The sequence below is a fragment of the Aethalodelphis obliquidens genome, unplaced genomic scaffold (assembly GCF_003676395.1).
Source record: "Aethalodelphis obliquidens isolate GAN/ISIS:26980383/991018 unplaced genomic scaffold, ASM367639v1 scaffold48, whole genome shotgun sequence".
Lineage (NCBI taxonomy): Eukaryota > Metazoa > Chordata > Mammalia > Artiodactyla > Delphinidae > Aethalodelphis > Aethalodelphis obliquidens.
The window spans coordinates 8,344,421-8,358,371 of record NW_020837992.1 but is presented as its reverse complement, the minus strand read 5'-3'; the positions used below and the strand labels follow the sequence as shown (position 1 = coordinate 8,358,371).

General features: G+C 35.3%; 1 protein-coding gene across 2 annotated transcripts in view; it reads left to right on the top strand.

The window, feature by feature from the left end:
* The window catches only part of INTS7 (integrator complex subunit 7), a 91,394-nt gene that overhangs the window by 30,681 nt on the left and 46,762 nt on the right, over window positions 1-13,951 (top strand). For both annotated transcript variants that reach the window (XM_027082927.1, XM_027082928.1), the window contains 2 exons: window positions 9,253-9,370; window positions 11,518-11,652. In XM_027082927.1, the coding sequence (XP_026938728.1) occupies window positions 9,253-9,370; window positions 11,518-11,652 (253 nt within the window). The remainder of the gene's footprint in view (window positions 1-9,252; window positions 9,371-11,517; window positions 11,653-13,951) is intronic.

Genomic DNA, 13,951 nt, shown 5'->3' with positions numbered 1-13,951 from the left:
AATACAGTATCTTTTGAAGAACAGAAGTTTTTTTGTTTTGATGAAATATAGTTTATCAATTTTTTTTTTCCTTTTGGGGTTGTAGTTTTGTTTTTTATCTAGGAAGTTTTGTTTTGTTTTGTTTTTTTGCGGTACACGGGCCTCTCACTGTTGTGGCCTCTCCCGTTGCGGAGCAACAGGCTCCGGACACACAGGCTCAGTGGCCATGGCCCACGGGCCTAGCCGCTCTGCAGCATGTGGGATCTTCCCGGACCGCGGCACGAACCCGTGTCCCCTGCATCAGCAGGTGGACTCTCAACCACTGTGCCACCAGGGAAGCCCCTATCTAGAAAGTCTTTATCTAACCCAAAGTCTCAAAGATTTTCTCATATATTTTCTTCTAGAAGTTTTATAGTTTTAACTTTTATATTTAGCTCTATGTAATCCATTTTGAGTTGACTGTTGTATATGGTGCAAGGTAAGAATGGAGGTGTGTTTGGATAGCCAGGTGTTCCAGCACCATTTGTTAAAAAGACTATCCTTTCTCTGTGAATTACCTTAGCATCTTTGTTGAAAATGAGTTGACCTTATCTATATAGGTCTATTTCTGGATTCTGTTCTGTTCCTTTGGTCCGTGTATCTGTTCTTAAGCCAATAGCACACAATTTTGATTTCTGTAGCTTGGAATTCTGTAAGTCTTGGCATCAGGTAGTGTGAGTCCTCTACCTTTGTATTTATTTTGGATGTTCTAGGTCCTTTGCCTTTCCATACAAAATTTCAAACCAATTTGTCAATTTCTACGAAAAAGTCTGCTAGGATTTTGATTGGTATTTGCATCTATAGATCAATTTGGAAAGAATTGACATCTTAATAGTATTGAGTTTTCTAATCTATGAACATGGCATATCTCTCCATTTATTTAGATCTTCCTCAATTTCTCATCAATGGTTTTTAGTTTTCAGCATACAAATTTTGCTCATATTCTGTGAGATATTCCTAGGTGTTTCATGGTTTTTGATTGCAGAATCATCCCTTCGTATCACATCTGCTGATTCAGCCAACCACCAATGACTCAAAGAAGTATTCCAAAAAAAATCCCAGGAAGTCCCAAAAAGCAAAACTTGAATTTGCCACCTGCCAGCAATTATTTACATAGCATTTACATTGTGTTAGGTATTATAAGTAATCTAGAGATGATTTAAAGTATGTGGGAGGATGTGCATATGCAATTTATATGCAAATACTACACCAGTAGTATTTGAGCATCTGTAGATTTTGGTATCTGCAGCCGGGAGTGGGGGGTCCTGGAACCCCTGCGGATACTGAGGGGCGACTGTATTGTAAATGATTTTGTTCTTTTAGTTTCCATGAGAGCAGTTTTGATTTCCTCTTTGACCGTGGAGTTAGTTTAAATAATATTTTTATCCCCTTTTTTCTTATTATTCTTTTATCCCATTTATTAAGATGTAACTGACATACATCACATACATAAGTTTAAGCATAATGGTTTGACTTACAAATATTATGAAATGATTAACACTAAGTTTAGTTAGCATCCATCATCTCATATAGATAAAAAGAAGAACAAGAAAAAAAATTTTTTTGCTTATGATGAGAACTCTTAAGATTTACTGTAACAATTTTCCTATATGTCATACAGCAGTGTTAACTACAGTCATCATGTTGTGCATTACATCCCTAGTACTTATTTTTCTTATAACTGGAAGTTTCTGTTTTTGACGTGATAAGGTTTTTATATTTGTAGATGGAATTTTTGTTGTTGCTAACCTTTTGTTATTAATTCCTAATTTTAAGGTTTCCTTGTGGCGCAGTGTAGGATCATTTTTTGTAAACAGTTCGTAGAATTTGAAAAGACGGTATATTTTCTATATAATGTAATATATATATTAAGTAATACAGATAAATATATAATATATATATGTGTTAATATATATTTCAGTATTAAACTGTATGAAATCTTATTGATACTACTCAAGTATACTATATCTTAAATTAGTTTCTCTTTTTGATCTGTGAAGTTTTGATATTCATTAGCTTCTCATGCCAATTTATATGTAACCATTTTAATTTAAAAATCTTAATGCTATCTTGTTCCACAGATAGAACTTACATTAGTGTAAGAGAATCCTCTCTCCTATTTAAAGCTGTTTTGGCCTCAAGTTCTTTATGGAAGATTAATATTGCCTCTTGTTTATTTTTCTTTCCACACATCTATCAGGTCTTTGCCAATTTTGTTATCCTCAACCTTTCTCTGTCATTTAGGTTTGATTCTTATAAAGAGCATATAATAAGATTTACCTCTTTAGACTTAATCTGAGTCTTTTTTAGTAGTGTAACTTATTTACATTTATCGATGTAACTGAGTTTTTGTACTTTTATAAACAGTCTTATTTTAGACTGTTTACAATGTGTCCTTTTTTGTTTCCTTTGTTTCATTACTTTGTTACTTTGATCAAGTTTTCACTGTTCCTTTATTCTCTAGTGAACTAAAAAGATTTTAGCATGGTAATTAAGCATTATTCTTACTTTACCTACCGCTATATTTTATATATTAATATAAGAACTTGTGTATCTCTATTAAGAATGAAAAGTATGGTGGTTGAAATATTGCAAATTTTAGCAGGCTTAAATTCTCCTCTTTTCTACTCCCCTTCATTCCCTCCTCCCCCTGTATGTTGTTAAAATAATCTGAAATTTAATTACCAGTTACTTTTTTTATACTACGCAGTTATCATGTGAAATTTTTTTTATAATATTTGCATTGAACTTCACAACCACATTAATGGTTACTTAAGTGTTAACTGTTTTGTTGATTTCACAGCTTACGAGTATTTCTTCAATATACCACATCTTCCCTGAAGTTTTTTGTTCTGATTTATCTTTATCTTTCTTGTGGCTTTTTTCTTTAGTTCTTTTTAATCGAAAATACATGTTATTAAATATTTGTCTCTCCCACAAAGAATTTTTTCCCACTGTGCCTGAAATCTGAGCATATTGATTTTAATTAAATGGATGTGGTCAAATAATCATTTTTTCAAAGCCTGGGTGTATTTTTGAAAATATTGAAATAGAGCAGAAGAAAACAGTTCTAATGATTTAACCTTTACAAGGTAATAGCTTGTTGATTTCAAATTTAAATTTTACTCTGTCACCAAGAGTAATTATTTTTATTCAAGGTTTTCCTCCCTCCTCCTTTTCTTTCTTCATTCTTTCCTTTCTTCCTCTCAGCCAGTCTTATCACTGCTGATTGATTTTTGAGTTTTGGTATTTCAGTTGCAAATTGTGTGCATTCTATTGCTATTTTTACGGGTGTGTTGGTAGGTATTATAATTTCCACCTGTAATCAGATATTCCAGGTTTAAAGGAAATACTTTCGTTCCGAATGTCTTAAAAACCTGAAGGAAGGAAGGGCCAAAATCAAGGCCCAAGTGTAGCGTATTATTGTTAAGGTAGTCAAAAACAAATAATTTCATAGGAACAAAAATATTTTTTCATGTGTTTGTATTTCTCTTTGGATTTTTTTTGTATGTCTTGCTATAATATCCATTTGTGTTGATCAGTATTAATAGTTTACACTATTCTGGTGTTATTGTCTTATCTGAAGAGGTTGATTTATTCAACCTGTCTGTTACACAGCAAAAGATTATTTGTTCTGGGTATTCTCAAAGGCGTAATTTTATTTTTGACTTGATCTCTCCGAAGATTTCTGATTACATCTTACCTGATCCTAGGAGAAATGACAAGTTAAACATGAGAATTAGCTCTTTTAGTAATCTTTTTCTTTTTGTAGTTAGTACAATGGAGACATAGAAAATTTAGAGGTATAATGTCTCTGGCAGAGTACTTTTGTTTATTTATTTTTCATGGAAGTATGGTTGACATACAATACTATATTAGTTTCAGGTGTATAACTTAGTGATTCAATATTTAAATACATTATGAAATGATCATCACAATAAATCTAGTAACCATTTGTCCTCATACAGAGTTACTACAGTATTATTCACCATGTTTCTTATGCTGCACATCATATGCCGTGACTTATATGACTGAAAGTTTGTACCTCTTAATCCCCTTCACAGAGTACTTTTAACATGACATTTTTCTTTATTTTGAAGATTATCAACTTTTTGCCATGCTTTTCTGGAACACATCCCTGGTGGCCAGTCCCATTCTAGAGTAGAGGAGAAGCCCCCATTTAGGAGCTGACCCAGAAAACAGTAATTCAGGACAGAGCCTCAGTTGAGCCGTGAGTTAAACCAGCCTGGAGAGAGAAATTCAGACCAAATAGTCAGTGACAGTAACAGTGGTGGTGTGTGAGAAAGGGGGCTCCATTTCAAGAGTTAGATATTTCCTTTTTGAAAAATGGTCCTGGTAAGAACAATTTTGTAATAGGTAACATCCTTGAAACAGAAACTTGAATCATATTTCATCATTGAAATATGACTGATGTGCTATTTCTGGGGAACTTTGATGTGCTCCGTTAAGCTTACTACATTAAATTAATGGACCTTTAAACCAATATGTAATTACAGAGAGCATTTTAGGTATCCAATACTGTGCAAAGTGACAGAAATGAGAAGATAACACTGTAGATAATTTTATAGATTTTCTAACACTTTGTTCAATTTTTTAAATGGTAAATCTTTTCTTCTTTAAAATTATTAATATCATCTTATGTAACATGTGTCAACCTTCTTGATTATCCCAAAAGGTTAAATATCTATTATACATAGAGCACTTTATAAGACATAATTTTGAATATGTGTAAATACAGAACATAAACTATGGGGCTATTTGGTTAATAATTTTATTCCCAAGTACAAACTAACAGTACAAGGCAGAACAATTTAGGCAGTAAAAAGTGGATAAATGGAAGTAGCCTATGTATTTAAATAAATAAATTAAAACTGTAATATTACCTAATGGCAATGACTTTTTTTTTCTTTTGTAAAAAAGCTTTCTTTTGAACTTCAAAAATAGCATCTATATCTGCTTTTACATCTTCATTCCCTACTCTTTCTTTAACACACTTGTTTATAGGTCTGTTTCCTTATTACTTTGCTTAGTTACTTAAAAGATCACCAGTGTTCTTCTTAATGCTAAATCCAGAACCTTTTTCTGCCTTTATCATCTTTCCTTTTGATACATTGGACACTGTCAGCCTTCCCCTTCTTTGGTCCTTATCTGTCCTCACTTACTCTTCCCACTCTCTGAACTGCACCTTCTCTGGATTCTTCATTCCCCCTTTTCCTCAGAGTTGAATCTTTGAGTTGAATTCAGTCTAAGCTCTTTCTTCCATTTCTTCTCTGCCAATCTGAGGGCTTCCTTTAGTATAAGCACATGCATCCTCTAACAGTCTAGTCCTCTTACCTGAGCTCAGTTGCTCTCCAGCATAGTAACTTGCAGAGGTTGTGAAGTGCTTTGGCTCTCAGTAGCTGTTTAATCTTACAGACAATAGATGTCACCGCCCGCCTTTTATTTTAAACTTCACTTCCTTTCTTTGCCAGTATATTCATGTGTCAAAATTCAAATGCTACAAAAGGCTATATAGTAAAATATTTCCCACTTTTCTGCCATCCACTCAGCTCCTTTGCCCATTGGTAACCAGTGTCTAATTTTTTATATGTTTTTCCAGGGATGTATAAATTCTGTATAAATCTTTACCCGCATTTTACAGACAAAGAAGTTGAGACTCAAAGATTTCAGTAATTGGTGCAGATCACAGCGATGGTGAGCGGCAAAGCCAGAATTCTAATGAGAGTGTTCCAGTTAAAAATCTGCGACATCTCAGATTCCAAATGCCTGGTGGATATTTCCTCTTGGACTTCATACCTCTTCCTGTTTTCTGTTGTTACTCAAAAATTAGTTTATCCGCATAAATTCTCAGTCTTTGTAAATGGAACCAACATTCTCTGGTCATCAGTTTTGAAATTTTATAATAATAATTGAATCCTTCTTGTTCATTCCCTCATATACAGTCTCCTTCAAAATGTCTCTCGTATTTATACTCTCCATTCCTGCCACTGAGTTCTAGTTCAGGCCATCACCAAGCACCACCTGCTTGGATTACTGCCATAAGCTACAGGATGGCTCCTTACCTCAACTTTCTTTAACTTGTTCTGTTTACCATTGCCAGAATAATCTTCCCAACACTTTAGATGACGTTATTCCTCTCCAGTGGCTTCATTTTTCCTTTCTCATCCTGTTTACATTACTCTGCCTAACATTCAAGGCCCTCTATAATCTGGCCTAATCTTCCCTAATCAATATTTCTCTCTCTTAGCCTTCATCCCTTTTGGATATATCTCCTCTTACCGCAAATAAACACTTCATATTCTGGCCTTATTGCCCCAGTTCTTGTTTGTATCACGTAGACTGTCTTCCCTTCCATTACCAAAAACTACTTTGTGTTTCAAGTCCATTTCCATGCCTTCCACAGTAATGTTTGCTGCTGCTGCTATTTTTGTTATTAACTAAGTTTTTCTTTCAATTGAAAAAGTATACATGCACGTGATAAAAATTAAACAGAGTTCATAGGTGTGCAGTGAGCAAAATATAAGTGTCTTCCGTCTCTTCCCTCTGGTCTCCTCTGTAGAGGTGATCACTATTACTAGTTTCTTAGGTATCCTTCCTGAATTTTTTCATCCACACACAAGCATGTGTATGTCCCATCTTTTTTCTGTACAAATGCAAATATACTCTATGCATGTTAAGAACTTTTTGTCACTTAAGAATGCATCGGGGGGGGGGGCTTCCCTGGTGGCGCAGTGGTTAAGAACCCACCTGCCATTGCAGGGGACACGGGTTTGAGCCCTGGTCCCGGAGGATCCCACATGCCACGGAGCAACTAGGCCCGTGCGCCACAACTGCTGAGCCTGCGCTCTAGAGCCCGCAAGCCACAACTACTGAACCCGAGTGCCACAGCTGCTGAGGCTCATGCGCCTAGAGCCCATGCTCCACAACAAGAGAAGCTGCCAGAATGAGAAGCCCGCGCACCGCAATGAAGAGTGGCCCCCGCTCACTGCAACGAGAGAAGAGCCTGCACACAGCAATGAAGACCCAACGCAGCCAAAAATACAATAAATTAAAAAAAAAAAGAATGCATCTTGGGGAACATCTCATATTAGCACATAAATCTACTTCATTCTTTTACCAGCTGTGTGGTACTGTCTCTTTATTCCCAGTCCCCCACTGATGGACGTTAGAGTTGTTTCCAGTATTTTTGTTGTTGCCATTTACATTGCTCCATTGACGAGTTTGTTAAAAAAAGTTGCCTTTGTGAACATAAATTTCTAAAAGAGGAATTTGGGGGCTCAGTGATGTATATATATAAAATTTTTTATCTTGCCAATTACCCATCAATGAGATTTACACCCTTTTAGCTTTCTATCAGCAGTGTGTGAGTGCCTATTTCCCCCATGCTGTTTTCAGTGTTATGTATTATTAAACTTTAATCTTGGCCAATCAGATTGGTGAAAGCAACTCATTTTAATTTAAATTTTTCAAATTATCAGTGAGGTTTAAAACATCTTATATTTTAAAAACATTTATATAAATTCTGTGAACTACTGATTTTTCTTTTGGGCTGCTTGCCTATTTATTACTAAGAACTTTTTATATATTAAGATTATTGGGCCTTTGTTGATCTTACATGATATAAATTTTTTTCCCCAATTTTGGCACTTATCTTTTCACTTTTTCTTTTCCCATGTTAAATCTTAGTGCTTTTTACAGTTTTGTTTTTTATTTGCCATAAAAAGGAAACAAGAATCAAGTTTTATTTTATTCAGATGACTGGCCAGTTGCCCTTGAACTGTGTATTGAATAGTCTCTGATTTGAAATGCCATTATCATATATTAAATTCTGTGTGTATTTGAATCTATTTCTGGGACCAGTTCTCTTTTGATTTCTGTCCACAAGTAGGAAAAACTTATCTTATTACTATAGATTACATTTTAATATTTGGTAAGGCTTGTTTTGTTTGTCCTTATACTTTGTCAGAATTTTCTGCATATTTTCTGATTTGTAAACAGTTTATCTAAGTTCTCCCCTCCCCCCAAGATTCTGTTGATATTTTTATTGGGGTCATATTAAATTTATTGTTTAACCCTTTCCGAAATTTTATTTTATTGAAGAATGTTTTCTTTCTTTTTTTTAAAATTTCTTATTTTTTTGGCCACGCCGTGCAGCCTGCGGATCTTAGTTCCCCAACCAGGGATCAGTCCCACGCCCCCTGCAGTGGAAGCGCAGAGTCTTAACCACTGGACCGCCAGGGAAGTCCCTGAAATTTTATTTTTAATTGTTCCGCTAGTCTTTCAGTTTTGCTCATTTTCTGAAACTTTGTCTTTGTGAGAGAATGGGAGTTGGTTTAATTTAACAGGACTGTTATTTGACCATTTACACTACATGCAGTAATGTTATAGAGTCCTAAGAGTAACTATACAGGATGAGCCAAGACTCGCTGTACTAGGAACACATATTCAAGGTTAACTACAGTGAAAAAAAAAACTAGCATCTTGATTTTGGTAATACTTTAGATCACCTTAAGTCAAGAGTAGAGTAAATGACCTGAAATGGAGGAGGATAGATAGATAGCTCACTCACTTATTAGCTAGATAGAATGCTACACTCTCTACTATTTAAAAAAAAAATATATATATATATATATATATACACACACACACACACACACACACACACATATATACATATGAACTAATATCTGTCAGGTAAGCAAAATATATTGGAGGTTCTGTTTGTGAGGACTAAATAGGGCATAATTCATAGTGATCTTAATAAAGTCATTCATGATGACTTTTTTTTTAATAAACTTTATTTTTTAGAACAGGTATAGATCTACAGAAAAATGGAGACTGTAGTACAGAGGACTCCCACATACCCACATCCAGTTTCCCCAATTATTGATACTTTACATGAGTATGGTATATTTGTTACACTCAGTGAACCTATATTGGTACATTATTATTATTAACCAAAGCTCATACTCCGTTCTGATTTCTTTAGTTTTTACCCAGTGTCTTTTTTTTGTTCAGATCCCATGTAGGATACAACATTATATTTAGCTAATGTGTCTCCTAAGGTTCCTCTTGGCTGTGGCAGTTTGAAGTTTTTTATCATGGAAAAAAAGATATAATTTTTCTAAAAAGCTAGAAAATTTAAAACGAGTAGACAGTTTTAAGGTATACTGATGTTTTAACTTCTGTATTCCTTTCTCTTCTGCATTTCAGGCACTCTGTGAATGTGCCCTCCAGACTCCTTATGACAGCTTGAAACTTGGAATGTTGTCTGTTCTTTCCACGCTGTCAGGGACCATCGCCATCAAACATTACTTCAGCATAGCTTCAGGTAAAGAGAAGAAAGGAGACAATATATGGATAACATGCTAATCCTTTATTCATGTTGATATTTCAAGTCGTTTCCTCTGTAAAGCTTTAAATCAGGAAAGGTTTCAATTTCATATGGTTATATGTTAGGAATTTCTTTGAAAATGATTTCTTAACTAATTCCTAAGATAATAAAATCTTGCATCTTTGATCTTAACTCAAGGCTATAGTCTTTCTCAGTTTGCCCTTTTTTGCATTATATGTGGATGAAACAATATTTTTTAGGGTGCTTAAAATGGCTGGTTTGCTTTTGTATGTCTCTGACTTAAAATGCCCTTTGGATTTAAGTGTATTTCAAAGGCCAAGCGGTGGTGAATTTTAAAAGCAAATGTCATGTGCTTCCTTTTAGGCATATGTTATCCTTCTGGAAAATGATTAAAATAAAACTTTACCCCAGTTCAATAATGCTTTCCTAGTTGCCTGTTTAATATGATTTAACTCCAAAATGCGTTTGTTAATGCCCTGTGAGGAGCTTGCTTACATAACAGACTTAAGGCTAAAGTTTTTTGTTGTTTTATAGTCTTGGAATGATGCACAAGAAATATAACATTAAGTGGATGAGGAAGACTTTTCTCTTACTAACTTTCTACCTTTTTCTGCTATTGGTTGAACTTTTTGAACCCTGTGAATTTATCTAAGTAAATTGTTTCTAAGTAAAAAAATTGAAAATAATAATTTTATTCCAAAAACAATTGACATAGAAAAATGCTCACAAATATTATATTTTAAAGGTAGAAATTGGAAGTATCTACATATTCTGATTATATATGAATTTTTAAATTGTATTGGTGTGCATGGGGGAAAAAGATGTTTTAAAGTATTCCCGAAAGTTAATAATAAGGTCATGCTGGTTGTGGGTTTGGGGATGATTTTTGTTTTTTTCTTTGGGTTTTTCTGGGTTTTTCCCCAAGTTTTCTTTAATATCTTGATGAGAAAAAAAAGGAAAAAAGTAAGTTCCAAAACATGTTTGTAAATTTATAGATGAGTCTGCATTGTCCGTATCACGTGGGCAAGAAAAAGAATGGAGGAAATTACAATTTCCATGGTTTTGTAAAGAGAACTCATAGGTTCATCTTTCAAATGTTTTGCCTATTTAAAAAGCACTGAGGTTTTACCTAAGCTAGTACTTTTATGTCAAGCTGGAAATCAATAAGGTGACCATATGTCCCACACTGCCTGAGATGGTCTTGGTTTATGCCTGTTGTTATTTATGATAGTGTACTTTTCAACCATCACAAAATATGATCACCCTTAGTGTAAAAGATTGCAGTTGATAGGAATCATGGAAAAATCAGCAGGGGAAAGGAAGACAGGAATGAGAGACCCCGCCGAGAAGTTGAATGAGCTTTAATCTCCTGATTCCTCCTGAAGCTCACTCACTTATAACTGAGAGCTTCTCTACTATAAATAAAAACATTCACGACATAAACCTTATGTTACAGAATTTCAGGTGTGACTTTTAAAAGTTACTGCAACTATAGGATAGAACTTAACATGTAAAGCACAAGGCCAATGCATAACTAACAGGTCTTATGACCTCCATGGCAAGATGCTTAAAATCTTTAGGCTTCAGTTTCTTCTGTAAAAGTAGGTTGTTGAATCAGATGATCCCCAGGTCTTTTCTAGCTCTAAAATAATAAATTCTTATATAAACCTTTTGCAGTATAACTGTGCCAGCAATTGAAGTGGGAACAGCAAACTTAAAACTTTTGTTTCTCTCCTCTCTTGAATGTAAGGTTTTATTTGACAAGAAGACTTGTAATGACTCCATTTTAATGAGAGACTATTTGAATGCCCAAGATACAATCTATAGTTGTTTTGGCTTTTGCTGTATTCTTTAGTCAGTTTTTATTAATATTTTTGTGGGAAAGTATATTGATTTTAGATTTTAATCATTACAAAACTATTAGCATATACTTATTCTAGGTACCTTGACAGGAGAAAAAGAAGTGGTGATGTATATTGATCATGGGGTAGAGGCAGAAAATTTTGTTGAAATTTATTGTTAGAGACTTTCTCTTGAAAATGATAAAAATGAACCTATAAAATGAACTGCTTTTGAACTCTATGAATGAATTAAATCTGTACTACTTTTCTGTTCTTGTTTAGGAAATGTGGGTTCTTCCCCTAGATCCTCTGATTTAGTCAAATTAGCCCAAGAGTGCTGTTACCATAATAACAGGGGCATTGCAGCTCATGGAGTGAGAGTCCTAACTAATATTACTGTCTCTTGTCAAGAAAAAGGTAAGTTTGATTAAGACTGATATTATGTATAAACTTTTAGATTGGAGTTTCACCAGAATCCTGTGTGTATTTGGTTTTTTAATCCCTTATTATTTTTAGCCTGTGTGCTTTTATCTATTGGTTGCCTCCTCCTGAATGTTCTTCGGGCAGATTTCCTCAAGACTGCTTAATCCTTGGGGGAAAAAAAAATGAGGGGGCTTCCCTTGTGGCGCAGAGGTTGAGAATCCGCCTGCCAATGCAGGGGACATGGGTTCGAGCCCTGGTTCGGGAAGATCCCATGTGCCGCGGAGCAACTAAGCCATGCGCCACAACTACTGAGCCTGTGCTCTAGAGCCCGCAAGCCACAACTACTGAGCCCACGTGCCTAGAGCCCGTGCTCCGCAACAAGAGAAGCCACCGCAATGAGAAGCCCACGCACCGCAACGAAGAGTAGCCCCCGCTTGCCACAATTAGAGAAAGCCCGCGACCAGCAGTGAAGACCCAACACAGCCAAAAATAAATAAATTTATTAAAAAAAAAAAAATGAGGACTTTAGGATTGGGATTGCGGAATTGAAAGGTTTTATGGAGCATTGCCCGTTTCCTCCCATTGCTTACCTTTGCTTATAACTATCCAGTGGTATCAGTTTGTTCACCTGTAAAAAAAAAAAACCTAGAAAATTTAGGGAAAAAAAACCATATGAAGTTATCCAGTGGCTTAAATAACAGACAGTTTCACCTAGGGGGCAAATGAATTAACAGAGCAATGCAAATTAAATTTTCATGGAGTTTATCTCTAGGTATCTATAGCATTAAATGATTTGCACAATCAAGAAGGATGTGCATAGAAAATAATGCATATATTTTATTGTATTCCTAACGTCTTTTGACCCAAACATTTAAAGAAGTTCATGCTGGTGTTCAAAAACAGGAAGTGCATTTTGGATGTTTCATCTGTTTCAGTGCTTATTTTGATCTTTGTTAAGAATCAGCAGTCCCTCTTATCCCCACCAGACTTCAGCATTGCTTGTTACTAGTGCCTTTGTTTTCCTAGCAACCTGACCTTCACTAGACATTGTTTGCCAAGCCCCTATTAGTTATTTGAATAACTAATCTTGTTTTATTTTTCCATAGTAATAAGTATTTTCTACCATTTAACACAGCAAATTGCTGTATGTCCTCAAAGCTGACATATTCATTTATTTATTTATTCATTCATTCATTTATTTTTGGCTGCATTGGGTCTTCATTGCTGTGTGCAGGCTTTCTGTAGTTGCAGCGAGTGGGGGCTACTCGTCATGGTGGTGCTCGAGCTTTTCATTGCGTTGGCTTCTCTTATTGTGGAGCACAGGCTCTAGGCGTGCAGGCTTCAGTAGTTGTGGCATGTGAGCTCAGTAGTTGTGGCTCATGGGCTCTGAGCACAGGCTCAGTAGTTGTGGCACACAGGCTTAGTTGCTCCGTGGCATGTGGGATTTTCTCGGACCAGGGCTCAAACCTGTGTCCCTGCATTGGCAGGCAGATTCTTAACCACTGCGTCACCAGGGAAGTCCCAAAGCTGACATACATTAACCTAAATGTGGTTAAGTAATTTATTCAGAACTTTCTAGAAACTTTAGAGAAATTGTAGCCCAAAGGTAGTGAAAAGATGGTATAGTACTGCTATTACATGAGACATCTAAAGGGTTCATTTCTTTATGATCTGACTTAAAACATTTATAAGATTAAGTGGGGTATTGATTATTTCCTAAAAGTAGTTCCACTTGCATGAGAAAGTTGCATCCTAGGTGAAAATGGACCTGCATAATTTATGTCTTGTTTGGAAGATTGACACATGCTACATGGTTTGCTAGTTTTTTCCCTAGCTAAGCTGGTGACACTGTTTCAGTTAGGCTTTATTTATGCCTTTGTGGCTTTAGATCTTGGTTTATTGTATGTGTGTGTGTTTTTTAAAAAATATTAGTTTCATGTGTACAACCTAATGATTCAATATTTGTATATATTGTGAAATGATCACCACAATAAATCTAGTTAATATTCGTCACCATACATTGTCATTGTAAAGTTTTTTTTTCTTGTGATGAGAACTTTTAGGATCTACTCTCCTGACAACTTTCAGATATGCAGTAGAGTATTACTGACTATAGTCACCATGGTTTACATTACATTCCCATAACTTACTCATTTTATAACTGGAAGTTTGCACCTTTCCACCCCCTTCACCCATTTTGCCCACCCCCAACCTCCTACCCCCCACCTCTGGCAACCACCGGTCTGTTCTCTGTATCTATGAGCTTGGTGTTTGTTTGTTTGTTCTAGATTCC